This window comes from Halichoerus grypus, chromosome 1 (assembly GCF_964656455.1).
Source record: "Halichoerus grypus chromosome 1, mHalGry1.hap1.1, whole genome shotgun sequence".
In the NCBI taxonomy this organism is placed as follows: Eukaryota; Metazoa; Chordata; class Mammalia; order Carnivora; family Phocidae; genus Halichoerus; species Halichoerus grypus.
The window spans coordinates 148567115-148590478 of record NC_135712.1 but is presented as its reverse complement, the minus strand read 5'-3'; the positions used below and the strand labels follow the sequence as shown (position 1 = coordinate 148590478).

Below are 23364 nucleotides of genomic sequence, written 5' to 3'. Positions count from 1 at the left end.
CACACACACACACATGCACGCATGCACGCACACACACACACACACACACACACACATGCCCTTTATAGGAACTTTCTGGCATTCAGGTAAAGAGACCACAGGACTTAGTCATAACTTTTATAAAAACCCTCGACCCAGGGCCAGGCCAGAGGGCAGAGGGCTGCAGTGTTTTTCCTAACGGAATCAAGGAGAGCTCCGGGGACTGGGCCAGCTCCTGGGACCCCAGGGAGGCAGCAGCACAGACGTCTGTTAGAGCTGAAGGCAGTGCGGGGCCTCTAGCTCCAAGTGAGAGGTGGGGAGCAGCCACACCAGCCCTGTCCCTACATGGGGACAGAGGGCCTGGTCTGCCTGGGGCAGCCCCATCAGAACCCCCAAACCTAGTCCTGGAGAGACACCTTCACAAAGAGGGTGGCAGATGGGTGCTGGTCTCCGTTCTTTGACAAGAGGTGGACATGGCGGTATCCTGGCAGGGGGATGGGCAGGAAAGAGCACACAGAGTGTTCCAGTCACTCGGTGAGGATGCTTCAAGGGACAACGGCCCTGGCCCAAGAGAGAACAGGCCCCACCTCCTCCACCTTGTCGTCCCTCCCCCTCAACAAACCTTGCTTGAGGCTGCCCAAGGGGATGGTGCTCTGGCCAATGAAGTCATTCTTAGAGGACGCGTCATAATCCTCCACCACAAAACGCACGAGGGCAAGCTCAGGCACGACCACCTCAAACACGAACTCTGTGTCCCACCATGGGTTGAAACCTGGCAGTACAAGCCCCACGTCAACAGTGTGGACCAGCTCCAGGGGCCGGGCCCCACCCAGGCCCACCAAGTACCGTTATTGGTGACTACGGCAGTCTGGCGGCTGGCCACGTCCCGGCCCACACCGTGGATCTCCACCGTCACCTTGGGGTCCACAATTGAGTTCTTATTCTTGTTGACTTTCGGCAGCTGCTGCCCAGAGATGACCTGAGCAGGGGCAAGGGACAGATGAGGGTTCAGGAATGGTAGCGGGGAGGGAGGCCCACGGGCTCCTGTCCCTGCGGTGGCTGGCCGTACCCTGACACTGAGCTGCTTCCGGGCCCACCAGGGCCCCTGAGCCAGGGCACGTGAGTTAAAGGTAGAATTCGGGTCTCGCAGGAAGGCAGGCTTCAGCACGTAGCCACAGGCCCCGTTGTCCTGGAAGCGGCCCTGGTACACATCCATCTCTGGGCCAGGGGTCTGGAAATTCAGGGCCACTGTAGGCAGGACAGAGCAGTCATAGGCTGTGGGCTGGCCCAGGGGCCCTAGAGCCCAGCCTACCCAGGGTACACTGAAGCCTTAGGTCACATGGCGTGGCAGAAGCAGGGTCCGGCATCACTCCAATGCCTACTGCCACCCTGCCACCGTCACTGACCCACCACGCCAGCCCACATTCCATTTCTGGTGCCAGAATTCAAAGGACGACTGTGCTAATGAGGCGATTTCAGACCCTGACTTGCTGGCAGGGGCATATGTCCAAACCGAGACTACTAGCGCCTGAGCCCGCAAGTCCCTCCCCAGAGGCTCCTGACCCCTGGCCCTCTGGACTGAAACCCTCAGCCCGGCCTCCTCAGCCCCTGCCAGCCCATACCGATCTGGCAGCCCCCGTTCCACATCTCCACGGGGCTGTAGTTGGAGGAGTCTGTTCTCCACCCAGCAGGATAGATCCTGCTCAGGCGACTGACATTGTGGCGAACAAAGCTGTTTCCTGAAAAGGGTGTGTGGGTGGTCAGAAGCACAGGCCTCCTGGTGAGCCCCAACCCCACCCCCACCCCCCGCCCCCCTCTGGTAACAGCAGGGAGTGCCAACTCTGTGCACCTCCCGAGTAGTGGAGCCAGGCCTGGCCCAGGCCAGTCCAAATGGTCAGACGGATTGCCAGCACCCTGAGAATGCAGGGCCGGGGCTCACCTGACTCTTGGAGCAGTCGGAGGGCGCGGTTCTCAGAGAAGGACACCATCTCATAGAAAGCCTGCCCTGGGGTGCCAGGGTTGGAGAAGCCCCCAAAGTGGACACTCTTGCAGTAAATGACCATATCGGAGAGCTCCTTCACTAGCCTGAGCTTGTCCTCCTGGGGGCCATGGGGAGGCCCAGGTTAGATTCAGAGGTTGGGGCAGGTGGGCACTGAGAGAGCCAGAAACCCAGACACGGAGAGACAGAGAGGGAGACAGACAGAGAGAGGGGGGCAGAGGGTCTGAGTGGCAGCCACAGAGAACCGAGACAAGGCAAACATCCCATGATGAGGGAGGGCCCCAGGGCTGCCCCCTCCCCCACAGCTCCCCCTCGAACCCTGGGCTTGCGCTGCACGCGGCTCCTCACGGCCTCGTCCTCCATCTCAGCAGCCTCATCCTCATCAGACACGACAGTGGCTTCAGGGCCACCCTCCCCGCCAGGGGGCAAGAGCCCCCCCAGCTTCTTCCCCTTCAGCAAGATCTTCCCCTTCAGTTGCTAAGAAGGAAGGAGCAGCTCGTCAAGACCCAGTTGGCCTCCCAGCCAGTCCCCCTGCCCTCTCGTCTGGGTACCCCCATGCCCACCGCGAACCTCAGGGGAAGGCAGACTGGTGGTGACCCCGTCCAGCGGCCGGTCCAACAGCATGGGGCCCAGGATGGTGCGCAGGTGTCGCGCCATCACACGCTGCTGCTCCAGGCTGCAGTGGTTCTCCAGGGACAGGATGACGGGGTACGGGGACGCCTGGAGGCCCCAGGGCAGGTTAGGAGGGGCGGGCCGCCCGTACCGCGGCCCTCCTCACCCGCCAGGGGCGCGCGCAACCTTGAAGGCGTAGTCCCGGATGGCCCTGAGCACGTCGCAGAGGAGGATCTTGGAGGTGAAAGTGTAGCCGTGGTAGATGACCGGCTCCTGGTTGGGGCCGTCCCAGCAGTCGAGCTCCAGGCAGCGGCAGCCTTTGCACAGCGCCCTGCGGGCAAGCGTGGCGGCTAGGCCCTCAGTGCCCGGCCGGCCCCGCCCGGCCCCGCCCCCAGGCCGCCCGGCCCTGCCCCCGCCCCGGGCCCCACCGGATGTAGGCTTCGGTGCTGCTGGGTCCCGTGAGCTGGTCTTCCAGCAGGTACGTGTTGTGCGAGGAGGACATCAGGTAGTGGCTGAGCGGCTGGCCCATGTCCTGGTAGACCCGCCGGTGCGCCAGGCTGAACGCGCTGCCGTCGGCAGACAGCAGGTACATGAGGAAGCCGTCCTTGGTCATCTGCCGCTGCGCCTTGGCTGCGAAGGACGAGGCCTGCGCGTCAGAGCCCTTCCCGCCAGGCCAGCCACCTTCAGGAGACCTTCCGGGCGCCACCGCTCGGGGAGGGGAGCCCCCAGCTGTCCCTGCCTCCCTGTCCTGAGCTGGACCTTGATAGCTCTCGGAGGGGGTGAGTTTGAGTCACCCATCAGACTGTGACTACCCCAGGGTGGGGCCCTGTCTTCTCCTCCTCGGTCCCCCACACTGTGAGACCGCCTGGAGCCGGGGCCTCATCTCCTCCTCCTTTGGGCCTCCAGACTGAAGCCCCTTCAGGGAAGGGCCCCGTCTGTCCATCTCAAAGCCCGTCCCAGGATGGAAGCAGGAAAAGGGTTTGCTTTTCCAGCCTCCTCTCTATTTCCTGGAGGAGGAGTCCACAAAACCCCCTGGAGAAGGAACCAAGAGAGGGGTGGTGATGCTGGAGCCCTGTCTCCCATCTGCTTGCTTTCAGGGGGCAAGCAAATACTGACCAGGGTGCCCCCCTTCCCTCCAGCTCCCTACACTCGGGCTGTAGTCTCCCCAGGGGTCTCCCAGCACGGTGTGGCCCCAGGGACTGCAGGCCAAAGGCCCCAGCCAGACTCTCACCAGTCTCACTGGGCTCATAGCGCTCAATGAGGGAGAGGGCCAGTGTAGGCCCTGCCGCCTCCTCCCGCTGCTGGTGCTGCAGGAACGTCACTAACTGATCCACCGACAGCGTTTCCCTGGAACCGGCCACCTCGGCAAAGGTGCGATCAATCTCCTCCCGCTGGGTCAGCATCTTGTAGAAGGCTTCAATTTCATCATCCTCCAGGGAGTCCGTCTGGGAGTGGTCACATTCCTGCCAGGCCGGGTGGGCAGGGCTCAGAGCATGCTCCCCACTAGGGTCCCGGGCCCACAGCCACACAGACCCAGCCCTCACTCCCTGCCTCACCCTGAAGATCTTCCGGGCATAGCTGTCATCCACTTGGATGTTGAGCTCCTTCAGGAAGTTCTGCAGCTCCTTGAAGCTCATCTTGTTGTCCTTGTTTTTGTCAGCTTTTCGCAAGCAGGAGTGAATCCAGCTGGGCAAGAAGTAAGGAAAGTACCCAGGAGCCCGGATACCCCCCAGGTCCCAGCTACAGCCAGGTTTGAAGCCCAGGGTCAACTCCTGGGCCCAGATGGACGGAGATCACCTACAAAGTTCCCTGCAGGCCTGACATACTGCACACCAGCATTCCAGGGACAAGACCGGATGGCCTCTTCAGAGGAAATGATACATCCGATTAAGGGGGCTTTTTTCTATTTACTGGCTTTGAACCCTTTCACATTTAAAAAAACAAAACAAAACATTTCTTTTCTCACTGTGAAAGAGTTCGCTATAGACAACTTACAAAATGCAGAAAAGTAAATAAATAAATCCCCCATAGTCCTGTCACCCAGGGATAATGCCTGTTAACGTTTCAAGGTATGTCCTTCTGGTTTTCAATACGTAATTGTGAGCCAACTTGACTAAAGCACTTGAGGCTTATTTTACAAGAAACAGCAAACTTGAAGCCACAGATCAGAGAGGATATCACAAGCAAAAATGAAGCCTGCGTCATGCTGTCCCAATGGGGGCACTTAGCCCCCACTTCTCCATTACCTCTGGCCCCTCTCCCCTCAGACTTGACCTGGAGAAGTCAAGAAAGAGGACCTCCACAGTACATCCATTAAAGAACAAAGACAATGAAAACAATTTTTTAAAAAACGACAGCAGGTTTTTAGAAGAAGTCACAAAGGAAACCACATAATTGATGCCATGTAAACTTTAAATAATTTTGAGGGTCAAATAAAGAAAAAAATAAAGCTGTCCAGAAAACACGATGATGACCCTAATAACTAAATGAGAAAAGGCCATAAACTGACCTTTTGCAAACGTTCTTGGTAATCAAAGATATTAACAATTTGCAAATGAGATGCAATTTCTTAAACTCTAAGATCAGCACTTTAAAAGTCTATTACCCAGTGCAGGTAGGGGTGAGGTGACATGGACATCCCATGCACCACTTGGATAAAGGAAATTGTTCAACCCTTGGTAATGTGATGCAGAGATATAGCTAAAGCTCGAAACCGTTACATCATTGGACTCACTAATTCCACTTCTAGGATTCTATTGGTAAGGAAATACTCCTAAATACCGAAAGCTCTTAGGAACATAGTTCTTTGCAATGTTACTTATAGTAGTGAAAGACTGAAAATAAATGTTCAACATTAAAAGAATGGATCACTGGGTGCCTGGGTGGCTCAGATGGTTGAGCGTCTGCCTTCGGCTCAGGTCATGAGCTCAGGGTCCTGGTATCGAGTCCCGCATCGGGCTCCCTGCTCCTTGGGAGCCTGCTTCTCCCTCTGCCTCTCTCTCTCTCTCTGTCTGTTATGAATAAATAAATAAATAATAATAAAAAAAATAAAAGAATGGATCACTAATTTATAGGGCACCTACTCAATGGAATATTACATAGTCACTACAGCTTTTTATGGAGACTATACTAACACAGGGAAATAATTATGACATAACAGTACACAGAAAATGGATACAAATGTAAGCTCTCCACTATTTTTGGCAAATTGAAATGCAGAAAAGAAGATTGGAGGCAGAGGGGCGCCTGGGTGGCTCAGTTGGTTGAGCGACTGCCTTCGGCTCAGGTCATGATCCTGGAGTCCTGGGATCGAGTCCCACATCGGGCTCCCTGCTCAGCAGGGAGTCTGCTTCTCTCTCTGACCCTGCTCCCTCTCGTGCTCTCTCTCATTCTCTCTCTCGCAAATAAATAAAAAAATAATAATAATAAAATAAAATAATTAAAAAAAAAAAAAAAAGATTGGAGGCAGAACCCAAAAATCGGCAGTTTCATTTTGTGGGCCTTTAAAACTTCATTCTGGGGCACCTGGGTGGCTCAGCCGGTTAGGCATCCTACTCCTGGTTTTGGCTCAGGTCATGATCTCAGGGTCATGAGATTGAGCCCTACCTTGGGCTCTGCACTCAGTGGGGAGTCTGCCTGGAGATTCCCTCCCCTCTGCCCCTCCCTGCACACACGCACTATCTCTCTAAAATAAATCAATAAATCTTTTTTAAAAATTAAAAGAAAACTTCATTCTAACACAGCCATATTTTATGTATATGTTTACATGAAAAAATAATTATGGCAGAATTCCAGGTTAAAAAAAATCAAGTTCAGAGCAGTCCAGCCAAACATGAGGTCCCCATGCTGATTGTTATTCAGCAGGCTGGGATGGATGGCTTTATGATCTCAAGGGCTGGGCAACAGAACCCTCCAGAGGGCACAAGACTGCCCAAGGATAAACCTACGCTACAGAATTGGACTTTTAAGAAAGCTCAAAATCAGGCAGAGATAGCATTGAGAAAAAATACTTAAAAATCTATGAAATGCTGAAAAGCACAGAGTAAGGAAACGAACAGAGCTCAAGTATATCCCTCAAAGCAGCTGGATATACACTAGCAATGAATAATCAGAAAATGAAATTAAGAAAGTAATTCCATCAAGTAGCCTCAAAATGAATTAAAATACTTAGGAATACATTTTTTTAATGTATAGCTTATACTCTGAAAACTACAAAACAATGTTGAAAGAAGTTAAGGAAGATCTAAATAAATGGAAAGATACCCATATTTACAGATCACAAGATTTGACATCATTAAATAGGGAATACTCTCCAGATTGATCTACAGATTCAACACAACTACACAACCCCTATCATAATCATGCTGGCTTCTCTGCAGAAACTGATCCTAAAATTCACATGGAACGTCAAGGGACCCAGAATAGTCAACATAATCTTGCAAAAAAAAAGAACAGGCACCTGGGTGGAGCAGTTAAGTGTCCAACTCTTGGTTTCAGCTCAGGTCATGATCTCAGGGTCATGGGATCGAGCCCTTGGAGTCTGCTTGAGATTCTCTCTCGCTCTCCCTCTGCCCCTCCTGCTCCTGCTCGCTCTCTCTCTCTTTCTCAAAGAAATAAATCTTAAAAAAAAATAGAACAAATTTGGAGAACTCACACTTCCTAATTTCTAAACTTACAAAGTTACAGTAACCAAACCGTTGTGTACTGGTGCAAGGATAGACATAGATAAATGGAATAAAACTGACAGCCATGAAAATAAACCCTCTTGGAGCCCCTGGGTGGCTCAATCGGTTAAGTGTCTGCCTTCAGCTCAGGTCATGATCCCAGGGTCCTGGGATGGAGCCCCTCGTCGGGCTCTCTGCTCAGCAGGGAGTCTGCTTCTCCCTCTCCTTCTGTCCTCTCTCTATCTCACTCTCACTCTCTCTCAAATAAATAAATAAAATCTTTAAAAAAAGAAAAGAAAACCCTCCTACTTATGGTCAATTGATTTTTGACGAGGGTGTAAAGACAATTCAATGAGGAAAGAACAGTCTTTTCAACAAATGGTGCTGGGACAACTACCTACATGCTAAAAAAATGAAGTTGGATCCCCCACATCACACCACACACAAAAATGAATTTAAAATGAAGCAAAGACCTAAATTTAATAACTAAAACTATAAAACCTTTAGAAGAAAATAATAAGAGTAAACATTAGTGACTTTGGGTTAAGCAAAGCCTTCTTAGATATAACATCAAAAATCACAAGCCACAAAAGCAAAAAGTAGTTGAATTAGACTTTACCAAAACTAAAAACTCACGTTTCAAATACCATCAAGAAAAAGAAGAGAACCTATAGAAGAGGAGAAATTATTTACAAAGCATAATTATGATGGGACTTATATCTACTATATATACGCAACCCTTACAACTCAATAATAAAAAGACAAATAGCCCAATTACAAACCGCCAGGGATGTGAATAGACATTTCTTCAGAGAAGATACAGGAAAGCAAATTAAAAAAAACAATGCTCAACTGCATTAATCATTAGGGAAATGCAAATCAAGACCACGATAAGACACCTATCAAAACCTAAACCAAACCAAAACAAAAAACCCAGAAAAAAACAAGTGTGTTGAGGACTTGAAGAAATCGGAACCCTGGTACACTGTCGATGGGTGTATAAAGTAGGTCAGATGCTGTGGAAAACAATATGGTGGTGCCTCAAAAAATTGAAAGTAGAATTATCCTGTGATCCGGCGACTCTGCTTCTGGGTATATACCCCAAAAGAACTGAAAGCAGAGTCTCAGATATTTGCACAGCCATGTTCACAGCAGCATTATTCACAAAAGGAAAAAGGTGGAAGCAACCCAGGTGCCCATCAATGGATGAATGAAGAAACAATATATAGTATATGCAGACAGTGGAATATTATTATTCGGTCTTAAAAAGAATGGAAATTCGGACACCGGCTACCACATGGATGAACCTTGAGGACATTATGCTAAGTGAAATAAGCCAGCTGCAAAAAGACAAATACTCTATGATTCTACTTGTCTGAGGTAGCTAGGGTGTTCAAATTCAGAGAGACAGAGAGTAGAATGGTGACTGCCGGGGGGCCGGGGCTGGGGAGTGGGGATTGGAGGTGGGAGAATGAGAAGTTGTTGTTTAATGGGGAAAGAATTTCAGTTTTACAAGATGAAAAGAGTTCTGGAGATGGGTTGCACGACAATGTGAAGGTACTCCACATGACTAAAATGGTTGAAAGATGGTAACTTTTATGTTATGTAGATTTTACCACAAGTAAAAATTTTTAAAAAATAAATCCATTTTAAAAAGAGCTTAACAGGGGCGCCTGGCTGGCTCAGTGGGTAGAGCGTGCAGCTCTTTTTTTTTTTTTTTTAAGATTTTTAATTTATTTTAGAGAGAGAGAAAGAGCTTGCATGAGCAGGGGGAGGGGCAGAGAGAGAGGAAGAGGGAGGAAATCTCCAGCAGATTCCCAGCTGAGCACGGAGCCTGACTCGGGGCTTGATCTCATGACCCTGAGATCATGACCTGACCTGAAACCAAGAGTCGGACACTTAACTGAATGAGCATCCAGGTGCCCCTGAGCATGCAACTCTTGATCACAGGGTTGTAAGTTCAAGCCCCATGTTGGCTGTAGAGATTACTTAAAAATAAAATCTTAAAAAAAAAAAAAGAACTTAACAACAACAAAAAATGGGCAAAGGATCTGACAGATATTTCCTCAAAGGATCTGATAGGTATTTCTAGAAATAACCGATAAACACATATAAAGATAGTTGACATCATTAGCTATCAAGGAAATGCAAATCGAGACCACAATGAGATACCACTTCACACCCACAAGGATGGCTAGGATAAAAAAGTAGTAACAGTACTAACAAGCCTTAGTGAAGATGTGACACATTGGAACCCTCATACACTTCTGGTGGGAATGTCAATGTCAAAAGGTTAAACATACAGTTACCATAAGACTTATAAATCCTAGCTATATACCACACCAATGTTCATAACAGCATTAATTCATAAAAGCTCCAGAGTAAAAACCCCACTGTCCATCAACTGCTAGCTGGATAAATAAAATGTGGAATAAGGAGACCATGGAATATTACTCAGCCATAAGAAGGGATGAGGTACTAATTCACACTACAACATGGAGACACCTGAAAAACATGCTCCGTGAAAGAAGCCAGTCACAAAAGACAGTATGATTCCATTTATATGAGATGTCCAGAAAAAGGCAAACATAAAGAGCCAAAAAAAGTAGATCAGTGGTTGTCTAGGGCCTGGGGGGTTATGGGGAAATGGGGCCTGGCTGCTCAAAGGTATGGGGTTCTTTTTAAGGTGATGAAAGTGTCGTAAAATTACTCATAACCCTGTGAATATACTGAACAGCATTGACGTGTAACTTTAAGCAGGTGAATCACATGGTATGTGAATTATATGTCAATAAAACTGTCATTAAAATAAAGGAGCTGGAGCTGGTTCCACCCTAGTCCTCTGTACCAGAAGGCTGACCACTTTGAACCATAGGCTAGTGTGCTGTTGTGCATCCAGATTTGGAAGTGAATTTGTTTTAAGCTTACAGGCTGGCCTGCACACAAGGCCCAGGGAAACTCGATCACTCCCCAAAGAATGGCACAGGGGGTACCATGGCCTTCCAAATTCCCAGAGAGAAAAAAATGTAGTAACTCCAAGAAACGTGGTTCAAACACTCAAGACTCGGTCTTGCATGGAAGCTGCTGCCATTAGCAGAACTCTATGCTGGTTCTGGGGGGGAGAAGAGGAGACAGCAGGGGCCACACTGAGTAGACCAAACAGGGCTCCAGGTACCTTCTCAGGGCTCAGGACTGAACTGTGTTCCCCCCAAATCAATATGTGGAAGCCCTAACCCCTAATACGATGGCATCTGGGGATGAGTCGTGGGGGGCTTACATGAGGTCATGAGATGGAGCCTTCATGATAGAATTAGTGCCCTTATAAGAGGAGACACCAGAGAGCTTGTCTCCCTCCTCTCTCTCTCTCTCTCTCTCTGCCATGTGAGGACACAGTGAGCAGGCAGCCCCTCACAAGCCAGGAAGAAAGCTCTCACCAGAACCCGACCACGCTGGCCCCCAGACCTCGGGTCTCCAGCCTCCAGAACCGTGAGATTCATTTCCATTGTGTGAGCCGCCCAGCCTCTGCTATGTCCATGTGACGGCCCAAGCTGGGTATCTTCCATATGCAGGCTGCCCTGGTGATGACCACAGCCAGGATCCACAGGCTGGGCCAGGACCTACTGCCACCAGAAGGATACTGCTGCAGCTTCTGCCTCTGGTCCATGGAGCCCGAGTGGTGGATGATCTTGCGCAGACCCTGCACCCAGTGCTGGGCCTCGGCCGGCGACGGCGCTATGAGGTCTAGTGTGTTGCGCTGGTCCTTGAAGACAATGGAGAAGCAGCGGTCCTCGGGCACATCCCGGGCAAACTTCTCCATGCCCTCCGTGCGGTGCCCCTTCCGCACCTCCTGTATGTCCTCAATGGAGACTGCAAGAAGGGGACAGGTGGCAGAGCTTCGAGGCCAGTCCCTGCCCCCAGTGTGGCCAAGGCACAGCGTGGGGACAGAGAGCCAGGGCTGGAGCTCAGGCCTGGATCCAGAGACAAGGAGGGGGGCAGCAGGACGGACAAGGAGAACACAAGGGAGGAAGGAAAACAGAGACCGAGATGGAGAAGGAATGTGACACACAGCTGTGGTGGGCAGGGGAAACACCGGGGGGTGGGGGGGTGGACAGAGGGAGAGACTGACCCTAGAGAAGGGCACCTGGGACCCTAGGCCCTGCTGTTTCCAGGCTGGGAGGGACTAGGGCAGGGCAGGGCTTTTAGAGATGGGGAGAGACCATTCTGGAGCTTGGAGCCTGTGACAGACAGGATACATATCCTCCTAATCGCACTTGAGTTTGGACCACCCTCCCCTCAGATGGCTCTGAGAGCCTGCAGGCCCCTCTCCCGACCATGCAGGAGCCCGGAGCCACCCTCCGGCAGCCCTGGCCCCAGGGTGTGGGGGCACAGGGAGAAGTGCTTGTGCTGCGGCATAGACACGACCTTGCCCTGCGTGTGTCCATGTGTGTCCACGTGTGTCCTGACCTCAGGGATCTGCTTGGCAAGAAGAGTGCGGGAAGGCCCTTGCCCTCTAGGACCCCAAGTGGTGCCCCTTAGGGGTCTGAGAGAGTTCTGCCCTTAGGAACTGGGGGGAGAGCCCTCCTGTCACACCCACACCTTCCAAGCTTCAGGGAGCAGCAAGACCCTAGGGTGCCCTTCCTGGCCTGGCTGGGAGCCAGTCCCACCAGCTGGGATCATGCTAAGCTGCCCAGCATCAAGGTCCAGACTCCACCCCTGCCCCACCTGTGTCCTGAGCCCTCCACATCCCTCTGTCCTGGGTCCTAGAGCAGCCCCAGCTGCAAGCTCACCTGTCCTCCCCGTGCCTGCCTGCACCCTGAGTGCCCAGAGGCCTCCAAGCCACCTGCAAGCCCCACGTGAAGGACATGTGCCCAGCCTGGGCAGCAGGCTCCGAGAGTGGGACATGTGAGTCCCGGGCCATCTGGGGTGCAGGGGATAGCCCCGCTTAATCCCTCTGTCCACAGCCTCCTGCGCCCGCTAGGCTCAGGCCAGCTGCCGCTGCCCCGGGCTGGGAGTGAAAACAGGAAACCTGAGCTGGGCAGCTCCTGGGCCAGCACCCCCACCCGCACCAGAGAGAAAGTCCAGATGCCTGCACTGCTGATAATACCTCGTCTGCCTCTGGGGGCCAGAGTGGAGGCAGCGTAGCGGTGGCAGGATTAGGGCAAACTGAGGGAGCAGAGAGAACTGGGGGCGCTGCTCCCCTCCTCCCTCACCTGGCCTCAGTTTCCCCGAGGGTAGAGTGCATTTGGGGACAACAGTCTCACTGCTCCCCCGGAGAAGGGAAGCAGCCAGCAGGCATGCTCAGCCGGAGAGCCGTCTCAGTGTCTCTGACCTGGAAGAGAGCCTCTTCTGGCCACATTCCTCACCTGAGCACAGCCGGTGCCTGACCCCGCACCTGTCACCCCTGCAGCCCCTCACTCACGCCCCTTCCTCAGTCTCGGCCCTGCACCTTTGCTCACACTGGTCTCCTGCCTGGAAGGCTCCTCCTGCCCTTGTGCTCACAGCTCTCCCAGTATGAGGGGCTCATCTCACCAGCCCAGGTCCCCTACTCTTGTCTCTGCCCCCATGCCCGCTGCCACCCAGTAAGTGCCAGGCACACACGGGAAACCAGGCGTATGTACGGGCTCTCAGGAATCCCCAGAGCTCAGAGAGCAAGACGCCCGTTCCCACTGTGCCGCCCCCCACCAGCGTCGAACAGGAAGCCCCATATCAGGGCTGAGGCCCATGAAGGAGCCTGGCTGGTGCCACCGACAGACAGAGGCCAGACAGAGACGAGGTCTGGGTCACTCCCATGCTGTGTGACTGACATGCACTCGGGTGGTTTTCGGAGAGTACTTCAGGCTCTGTTGGCTTTAACCCTACCCTGCCTTGCTCAGAAACCTTCCATGGCCCACAGCCCCAAGGCCCCCTGCCTGGCTCTCCCCATCTGACCCTGCTCGTGTCCTGCCTCACCTCTGACCCTGCTCCAGGCCATACGGCCAGCAGGAGATACTTTCTCAGGTTTCTACCCAGTGTCGTGAGGCCCGGTAAACCCTGCCTGGGCACCTCCCCTTCCTCCTGTCCCCTCTCCCATCTGGAGCCTGTCACCTGTGTCTGATCGCACTCCCCAGTGGGCTGCCCCTGCTCCTTCCCCCCTTCCCCACCACGGCCAAGGGCAGGGGTCTGGGTTGGGTGAAATCCAGCAGCCATCAGCCGGGTGTTGCTATTTAAATATAAAGGAGCTAAAATTCAGTAAAATTAAGAATTCAGTTCCTCAGTCACACTAACCACATTTCAAGTGCTCAGAGGCCACAGGTAGCTAGAGGCACCCATACTGGACAGCACAGATACAGAACATTTCCATTATCAAAGAAAGTTCTTTTGGGCAGCATTGGTCTAAAAGTTTCCCACCAAGTAAAGATGCAGCGGGGACCTCTCATTTTACAGAATCTTTAGGCCATTCTGTGTTACAAAGCAGCTAGCCTGCACAGCTTTCTCTGTGGGGCCTTGCTGCAAGCACTCTCCATTTGCAGGCCTGAGCCTTGGGTTCCAGGGCCTTTTCCAAAGCTTCCAGAAAATCCTCAGACCCAACACCCTCAAGGGAGCTGCCCAGCTAATAAGGCCTCGCTCCACTCCACCCTACCTCTCTGCTGTGGCCCCAGTCCCGGGAAGGAACTGCCTGCTGCGGCCCCACCTCATATCCTGGCCACTGATACCAGGAAGGGCCTTATCTGCCCCTGGACTTTGGGCTTGGCTTTTAGCCTCACTACACCTGTAGTCCTAATCCGCCCAACTTCCCTCCTTCCCACATCTGTCTAGGTGGACACCCTGTGCGTTCAGACAACACTGCCCAGAAACCTCCCTATTTCTGAGCCTGGCTTTCCCACCTGTGGTCACAGTTATGTATCCTTACCCCCAAAAGGCTTTAGCCTGTCCATCTCTGGTCCTCCATGACTGCCCTGTCTGGCCCAGACTAGGCCTCAATTGCCCTATCGGTGATTTAACTAACTCTTCTCCCCCACCCTTGCCAGCTTCAGCTTCCCTGTATCTGGTCCTGATTGTGTGACCGACCTGGGCCCCACCAGGCCAGGCCTGGGTTTCCCTATTTGTGGTCCAGGATTGACCTCCCCACCCCACCATTCCCTGCCCCAACCAGCATCCGATTCCCCATGCAAGCATAGGATCCACACTCTGCTCCCACCCTGCAGCCCTGGGACACTCACACAGCTGGGATTCCGGGGTCCGCATGACCTTGCGGGACTCCTGCCAGATGGTCTTGCAGTCTTCCTGCAACTTGTAGAAACGCTCTCTCCGCCATGAGTTGGACTTCACCTTCAGGAGCTGGCTGCCCTTTAGCAGTGCCTGTAGGTCCTCGTCATCCTGTAGGCCTAGGGGGCAGAGCTGGTGAGATGCCACTTCCTCCAGTGTCCCTGCTGCCCCAGGTCCCATGCTAGCTACTCCCACCTTTGGACCCTCTCGGAGAAGGGTCCCACTTGTCACCAGCCTCACCCTCCGCTCTCCCTTCCCTTCTCCCACCTTCACCCATGCTCCAACCTGATCCTGGAGCCCTGCCTCCTCCAGGAAGCAATCTCTGATTGCCAGCCAAGGCCATGCAAACCTTAGGACACCCACCCACTCAAGGATACACTTTATATACTGTGACCTGCCATTCACAGCTGAATGGACAAGGGGAAGCAGCTAATTCCAGAACATCTGGTTCTGGGGAACCAGATGCCTGGGAAATGGCCTGGCTCTGCAAAACAAAGTGTGCCCCTCCTGGTCATACCTAGGGGTCAGAGTGATCTGAAGGAAGCTGGGACCAAAATATCAGGCCGAGCAGAAAAGAAAAGGTCTGGAGGTAACAGAAGTTGTAGTTCTTGGTGTCAACACTATGGTTGCAGTAGGACCCTCGTGCCCATCCCTGCCACGCTCACCCTGCTGCCCCCACCCTGACTTCCACCTGCTTGAGTAGGTCTCTGATCCTTGCCCCCAGAAGGGAGAGATGAGCCAAATGTGGCCTGGGTTTGGCCCCTGGGATGCCCCTGGCTCTCCCTGCCCACCCCGTCTCTGAGTGTCCTGGGTCTGGGACCCTCGGGGCATAATAGCCCTAAGGCCCAGTGCAGCCTTCTCAGCAGCTGAGGCAGGATCCGGCCCGGGGCCCTAAGTGAGGACCAGACCCTAGCTGCATGGCCCCTCCAGCCAGCTGTCTTCAGGGACCCAGGCTGGTCTCCTCAGCATGGGCTCCCAAAGATACAATGCCTTTGTCCTAACAGGCCCAAGCAAGAGGTACCAAAGGGGCACTAGGCCCGGCCGCCCAGGAGCCCTCATCCCCGAGCAGAGCCTGTATCCACTGTGATCAAGGAGAGACCATGCCCACCTTAATGATTCATCAGTATAATATAGAGATAGATGCATCTAGATCCAGATCTATCAGCTGAGCCAGATGCAGTCCAGCAGCCAGCTCTGCTCAGAGCCAGTTGACCATCTCACCTCACTCCGTCCCCAAAACTAAAACTATGTGGCCCTTCGGCAATCTTTATGCTCTTGCTCCAGCAGAGCGGTGGCATCAGGGACCGTGTCGGTCCAGTCTGAGCGGCCTGTGACCAGGCCTATAAGCTTTTCTTTTCCAAGCCCAGATCCACAGCCCGATAGGCTCTCCAGCTTTATCCATGCCCCCACCCCACCAGCCTGCCCCACACACCCGTAAGACCTAGGGAAATTTCTGAACCGCTTCCCCAGGCCTCAGCCACCCATACGCTCTCTATCCCTCCCCAGTCTCCTGTCTTCACTAGGGACAGAGCCCAGTGCTAACCACCACCCATGACTTTAGGCAGCTCCCCTCCCCCGTGGCTCCGTTCCCCCATCAGCACTGGGTGAGAACAGCGTCGGAAGAGGTGTCTGTGAGCCTCTTCAGAGGTGATGGTCTGATGTGCCTTCTTCTTCCTTTGTCCCAAGTCTCCCCACACTTCTGGGAGACCCCTCTGTCTTAGTATGAGCAGCATCCCTTCAGCCCCAGGGGAGGTTCAGTGGAGAAGGGGGCTCCTCCTGCAAGATGTCCTAAATTGTTGGCTGTGTGTGTGGCGCTTGGAACCAGAGGAAGGGAGTTCCCAGATGCCAGAAGAGAGGTCCTCAGCCTCTGCTGGGGTATTCCATTGTCCTTTCTGAGCTGAGGTGTAATCGGCAGGGGCATCTCCTTACCCTAGGCCTGCCCCCTGCTCCCCAAGCTGGGCACTCATTAGGACAAGCCACTGCCAACAACAGAGATGGTAATGGGGGAGGGGTTGGAAAGTAGAAGGTGAGCCCCACCCTCCGGTTCTGGAAAACACCGTGGGGAGATGACATGTTCATCCTGTCCTGGAGCCAGGCTGTGGCCTTGTCTGCGGTCAGGCAGAGATAAGTCCCCTGGCTGCTGACATGGCTTCCGGAACACAGACCTCAGCCCCGAGGTGGGCCTTGATAATAGCCACCACCTTCTGGGCCATTAGGGAACCTGGGCAGGCACCCCCACCTCTGAGTCTCATCTGCAGCCGGCCCTTTTATTTCTGAGGCCCCTGGGCTGCCCGCCCCACCACCCGTGCTCCCTCAGCACCCAGAATGTTGATGGGCACTCCTCGCTCAGCCGCACTCACTCAGCTTCAGTACCTTCTCCTCCTGTGGGAGGGGGGTGCTGAGGGGCCTCTACCTCAGGGGCCCTGGGCTGACCTGGCAGCCTCACCAACCCGCTCAGGCTGGCCGCACACAGTGAGGTGGCCATGTGGAGGAGGGCATAGGGTGTGCAGGTGCTAACAGGAGGCCGAGGGGGGGCCCCACAGCCATACAAAGCTACACAGTTACGCACGGCCGCACTCAACACACCGTGCCAGAACATCATCCTCACAATGGTAATCAGAGCAGCTACCATAACATTCATGGCCAATATTTGAATAAGATACTGCTCTTAGCACATGTACTTAATCCCCCCAACAACCCTATGAGGAAGGCACTATCATTATTCCCATTTTACAGATGAGGAAATTGAGGTTCAAGGAAGTTACATGGCAGAGTCAGGACTCCGAAGCCTGCCCAAGGGTGAGTGCTAGGAAACATTACCTTATGCAAGTCACCACTCAGGCGCACTGAGCAATGTCAGAAAATCCACAGAACACATACTGTAACACGGAATGACAGAATCGGTCCCCCGGCTCGCCCACTGTCGGTCTGCCTCCCACAGTCACCAGGACACAGCACCACCCTGGACCACACGCGGCCACACTGGTGCCACAATGTCACACACTTGGTTATACCCCATTACACATCCTCATTGCCGCACAGTGGCCCCACGTACCACGTGAGGGACAGAGCCACCACCAGATTACACACTGGGTCCCCCACTGTCACACTTGTCACGCACACTTGCACACCATCACACTGGATCACATAGGCTCGGAAAACCATCTTGTTACACAGTCGTACCAGTTACACTGAGCCACATAACTAGTAGTGCCTCAGAAATTTGTAAACAGGAGGGGTTGGGGTGGTTAGGGGTGGTTAGGGGTGGTAAGGGGTGGGGGGCTTTGGAGGGGCTCAGGTAGATCAGGAGAAGTGACCTATCCCACCCACCCACCCACCCCTGGCCCCGAAAACACTCCACATGCCACCCCTGCAAACACAGCCCCACAGTGGGTCTCGCACTCACAGGAGTACTAAACAGGTCCACTCAAAGGATGGAAGGAACACAGTCTACATCCTGCCCCAGCTGCCTTCCCAGCGGAGCTCGGCGCCCCCTGCGTTCCTTACCCAGCCTCTGCCCATTGAGCGCCGCCACCCTGAGGCTCTGCTCCTGCAGGTAGAGCTCCCTGGAGCGGCTCCGGCTCGGGATTCCCAGGCATTGCATGACGCTCCTCAGTGCCTCCGCGCCACCGAGCCTGGCCCGGGACAGCGCAGCCTCTAGAAAGCCCTGGCAATGGGGGCGGAGTCCGGGCGTGGAGGGGCGGAGTCAGAACCCAGAAGGAGGGGCCAGCCTGGAGGGGCGGAGCCTCGGCCCTAGAGGCGGGGCGTGAGAGAAATCAGGGCTGAAAGGGGCGGAGACAGACCCTAGGAGACGTGGCCAGTCCCGGAGGGGCAGGACCTTTGCCCTTGGGGGCTGCGGCAAGGGCGGACTCCAGGCGGGGAGAGGAGGAGCCAGAACCCAAGAGGCGGAGTGGGACAAATCTATAACCCAGGAAGCAAATCAGTGGCGAAAGCCAGAGCCCAGAAGGGGGGAGGAGGCGGAGCCACAGCCCCAGGGGTTGGGGTGGGAGGCGGGGGAAAGGAGCAGGGTCTGGGAGGCGACGGGGAGGCAGAGCGTCACTTAGGAAGCCGGCCGGGGGCGGAGCTAGGGCTCAGAGAGCGACCCGAGGGAGGGCCTCGCACTGAAAACGCGGGGTTCGGGCAGGGAGGGGCGGAACTTCGGCTTTGGAGGCGGTGTCCCACCAGGGGGCGGTGTCCACCGGGGGCGGAGCCCGAGTCGCGAATTCGAAACACCTACTGGGGGCCGGGCGGAGGATGAAGTTTGAGCGAGATTGAGGAGAACAGGGGAGATCGGGTAGCCGCGGCCTGGGTGGCCAAGTCTGAGAGGACGGGATGGGGCGGGGTCAGACGGAGCCGGGAATGGAGCCTGGGGCAGACCACCAAGCCCGCCAAATATTTTACTTCAATTACTCAACGAAGTTATTGTAATTCAGCTGGCTGTTGCCTCACAGGCAGACCTGTTTCCTTCTCAGTTTCTCCACCCGAGTAGGGTAATCTCTAACGTTCCAAATGCGAATAGAATTCTTGAAAAAAAAAAAAAAGGCTGATCTTAAAAATGAGTCCATTAACGCAGGCTTGCTTTGATGAATAGATGAGAACTACTGCAACTTTATACAAAACTGTGCTGCCAGTGTGCTCGGGAACAGTGGGACCTTTCATGTAAGTTACAACTTCTCTTTCATGCCGCCAGCCCCTACTGTGTGCCAAGGTCAGGACACCACCCAGAGGCCTGACTCACCCCTCTCTTTTACTCTCCGCCTCTGACTAGTTCCTCCATTCGCTTCACTGCCGCTCCAGTCCCCAGCACTGGCAGTGAGTCACCGCCAAAGCCAACCATTAGCACGGCCAAGCAAAGCAACACTAACAATAAACTGAAGCGCAGAGTGACTTGCCTACGGTCGCGCCACAGAGAATACATCAAAAGAACGTGTGTTGGTGTAGATGAGCTGAAATACGGGCCCAAACAAGTTGTTCTTCATTTGGAGAGGGAGGAGGCAGAGGGTAAGGTGAACCTGTTTTAGAGAAACCACACAAAGGTTCTCATCCAGAGGACCAAGAGCCCCGCCCCGCCCCGCCCCACGCCGAGGACCTACGGATAGAATCACCTCTCAATATAATTTGCTTCCTTTGAATTCTCATGTATTTTATTTTATGCATTTAAAAACATGACCCTGGGACGCCTGGGTGGCTCAGTCAGTTAAGTGTCTGCCTTCGGCTCAGGTCTTGATCTCAGGGTCCTGGGATCGAACCCTACATCATCTGGCTCCCTGCTCAGCAGGAAGCCTGTTTCTCCCGCTCCCTCTGCCCCTCCCCCTGCTTGTGTGTGGGCGCTCTCTCTCTCTCAAAATAAAAATAAATAAAATCTAAAAATAATAAAAATAAAAATAAAAACATGACCCTGAGGAGGGGTCCACAGGATTCATCTGACTGCCAAAGTGGCCTATGGCACGAAATGTTAAGATCAGTGTGGATCAGTGTGTGTCTGTGGGTTATGGGTCTGGAACCCCGGGGACAGTTTTGAAACAAAACTGAGGTGAGTAGGAGGCTGGCCACCCCAACTTGCTATGACGGCTCTGGAACCATTATCTTTTGGGGGTACTGGCTCTCTTGCCAACCTTGAGCTCCTATGCCCATCCATGCTTTGTCTTCACGATGTCCCCTGTAAATAGGGTGTTACTATGCCATGGGTGGGGGAAAAAAAGGGCCCAAAGAGGCAAAGGGACGTGCTCAGGGTCACAACATTTATAAATAGAGGCAAAATGAGGACTGCAGTCCAGGTCTCCTGGGGCCAAGATGAGGCCCCTCCTATGGCCTGCCTTCCACTTTTACAAATGCCAGTTTTGACAGTGGGGCAGGGTGGATTTGAGGTAGGTAAAGTTAGTGAAGGTGGACATGTTCAGCGAGGGGAGGGCCTGCGAAGTAGTGTCCTTCTGGGTACATCTGGAGACCTGCTGGCGAGGCCAGTGCAGGCCTGGCTAGAATGGAGACAGCAGAGGCAGTGGAGGAGGGGGAGGAAGCCAGGGGAATGGAACATCAGTCTGAGGGCTCCAGAGACACCAGGAGGCCCTTGGTTCTTGAGCCCTGTTCTGGGCACATTTTTCCTAGCAACAGACTCCCTTATGGTGCCCCCCTCATCTCCCAAGAATGCACAGGGCATGGTCACTTGGTGTGGGCCTCCTGCAGGAACACAGCCCCTACCGAGTGCCAGGCACTGTTCCCATTGCCTTCTATGTAGGACCTCATTCAGTCCTCACAGCAAGCCTATGAAGTCGGTAGTGTTCTTGTCCCCTATTTCACTGAGGAAACTGAGGCACCAAGAAATCAAGGGATTTGTCTGAGATGAAAAAGTCAAGGCCTGAACTCAGTCTGCCTCCAGAACCCATGCCTGTAGCGTACACTGCATCTGCACACATCTGGGGTGAGGACGTAGGGGACATCTCATATCTAGGAAGGCTCTGTGGCCCCCCAGGCCGTGGGGAGGGGGGGACTTTCTGCAGCTGACTGCCAACTGCCCAAGCCACATGTTCGGTGCTGTGGGGCCCCAAATCTGAAAGGGGTACGGACTCTCCAATGGAAGCACAGGGCACAGCGACCACCCCTTCCTGCCAGCAACTCCCCTTGCCCGGTTCTTGCTTTCTGATCTGGTGTGCAGGAGGGACCAAGGCAATTAAGGGAGGGTAATTCTGGATGATGAGCTTGAAGTGGCAGGGCCTTCAGGGAAAGAGCTTGGGGTTGCAGTGTTCCCGCTAGTCCCGCAGGAAGGGCTGGACAGAGTGAGGCATTTGGAAGGCAGGTCTCAAACAGAATGGGCCAAACCCATGCCACAGTGCCTCCCCGTAGCTTCCTTTCCAGGGAAGACACCGGGGGAGAAAGACTGGATGAAGGCACAGATGCCTGAGGATGGAGCCCATTCCAACATGAGCTGTGCCAGAGATGACCGGAGGGCTTTTAGGAGATCTGAGTGTGAGACAGGCCCGGAAGAGGTATCACTTTGCAGGGTAGACAGCACTAACTAAGGGATGATGAGAGAGAAAGCAGAGGTCTCCACTGTGGTCCTCTAAGCCATCCAGACTCCCTTCCTGCCAGTCTTGCAGGAGCACTAAGGACACCTTTGGTCTGAGAAGATGAAGCACTGGAAGGGGCAGGGGTCCCATGATCCAGCTGGATGAGGTTGCCTTGAGGAGCCCAGGCCAGTGGTGGGAGGGTCACAGCTCTGGGCCCTGAGCAAGGTCTCTTCGGGCCATGGAGACCAGGTCTAGGCCAACCAGGAAACACAAGACAGACTAGCGGCTGGCTGAAAGGAACATCTCCTATGCCCCTGAATTCCAGGGGGTCTCTAGTGGGCAGCTGGAGGGCTCTGCCTTTCTCCTTCCCATCTATCATCTTCATGTATGGTTTAGATGGACAGGTGGTGGGCACTGAAGTCTCCCACCCCAGGGATACTAGAAAACAGGGAGATATGGTTAAGCAGTGATTGGCGTAAGGGGCAGGTTTTGCTGAACTGGCAGATGTTCTCAGAAACCAGGAGGGCAAGACACCCTTAAGAGTGAGTGAGTCCCCAGGCTGGAGCGGAGAGATGCCAGACTAGGCTGGGGGGCCCGACCTGCCAGAAGCCACTGCTGCTCTTTGTCCTGGAGGGACAGCAATACGGCAAGGACTGTTCCCCGGTGGGTCAGAGGGACAGAACTAGCTGGACAAAGGGTGGAGCTGCAGGCAGTTCGAGGTGACACTCGGCCTGGTCCCGCCAGGAGGGTGCGCGGATGGGAGGATCCGGCCGCTCCTTCCAGCGTGGGCATCGCTGACAGGGATTTCTGCGCTGAGCAGTTACCGCCGCCCAGCCCAACCTCGGCCAACCTTGCACACCTCCTCGTCTCCTCCCCCCCCCCGCACCCCCCCTGCCACACCCACGCGGCCTGACGCGGTCCAGGCAGCCTGGGCTTTGGGGAGCCTCTCCAGCGGGGCCCGGACGGTGTGGGGAGAACCTGGTTATTCGTGGATGCTGGTTCCGTCCCTCCTCGGCCCTTCCGTGCGCGCTGGACCACGGAGCCCAGCCTTCTGAGACCAGAAAAAGGCAGAATCCTTGAGGCGGAGTCTGGGGGTCGGGGTTCGCCTTCAGGGAAGTCTTCAGACCCGCACCCTCCCCCCACCTCCGGCCAGATCTGGGGGACAAGCCCAAGGTCTTGCCTGGCAGTCCCACCCCGAGAGTCCTGCGCCGAGATTTCCCCAATGCAACAGAAGAGTCGAGAGACGGGCCCGGGGCGGGGCGGAGGGCGGCCGAAGGAACCTGGGGGTCCCCGGCCCAGGGCCCGGGAACGGCTTCGCGCGGGGTCGGCCGGTGCAGGGTCTGCCCGCACACCAGCCAGGAACTCACCATGCAGGGTCAGGAAGTCCCGGCCCGAGTCCATGCCCGACGGGCGGCGCAGCGGGAGGGGGCGCCGCGGGACACACGCGCGCGGCGACTGCGCCGGCGGCCTCGGGTCCGAGCCGAGTGCGGTGGAGGGACCCGAAAGGACTCCGGTGGGCGGAGACCGGAGGTGGGCCCGGGACACCGCCCCGCCCCCCCCGGCCCCGCCAACCCGCGCCTCTCCCCGCCCCCTCTTGGGGATCGGGGAGGGCGGGGGGGGCGGCCCGCAGCTGGGCCAACCCTGGCCGGGGCTAGTGGGCGCGCCCCGGCCAGAAATAGCCGGATTCCTCCCGCTTCCTCCGCCGCCGCCATCCACAGGCCGTGGGCCCTGTCATTACAGCGGGCGGCCCGGCCCCACGCCCTACCTGTGGGCGCTTCTCCGGGTTTGGGGTGCCGCTCGAAAGAATCTGGCGTCATTCTGGGAAAGGGACCGCGTAACTTCCGACGCCCAACTGGGCTGC

At 54.8% G+C, this 23364-nt stretch overlaps 1 protein-coding gene across 3 annotated transcripts; it reads right to left on the bottom strand.

Annotated features, from left to right (window-relative positions):
* Positions 1–104: 104 nt before the first annotated feature.
* On the bottom strand, positions 105–23335 carry PLCD1 (phospholipase C delta 1). Of its 3 annotated transcripts, none has more exons than XM_036094156.2 (15): positions 23269–23335; positions 14454–14618; positions 10893–11121; positions 4147–4276; positions 3822–4053; positions 3019–3220; positions 2777–2921; positions 2549–2698; positions 2297–2455; positions 1919–2078; positions 1602–1718; positions 1049–1227; positions 826–958; positions 602–751; positions 105–463 (listed from the first exon to the last, which is right to left on the bottom strand). In XM_036094156.2, the coding sequence occupies exons 1-15, from the start codon at positions 23318–23320 to the stop codon at positions 378–380; spliced, it is 2289 nt and encodes a 762-aa protein (XP_035950049.1). In that variant the 5' UTR covers positions 23321–23335; the 3' UTR covers positions 105–377. The 3 variants fall into 3 exon arrangements, with proteins under 3 accessions (XP_035950049.1, XP_035950050.1, XP_035950048.1); XM_036094157.2 differs by lacking the exon at positions 23269–23335 and adding an exon at positions 22871–22919; XM_036094155.2 differs by lacking the exon at positions 23269–23335 and adding an exon at positions 18007–18406.
* Between the last annotated feature and the right edge of the window lie 29 nt (positions 23336–23364).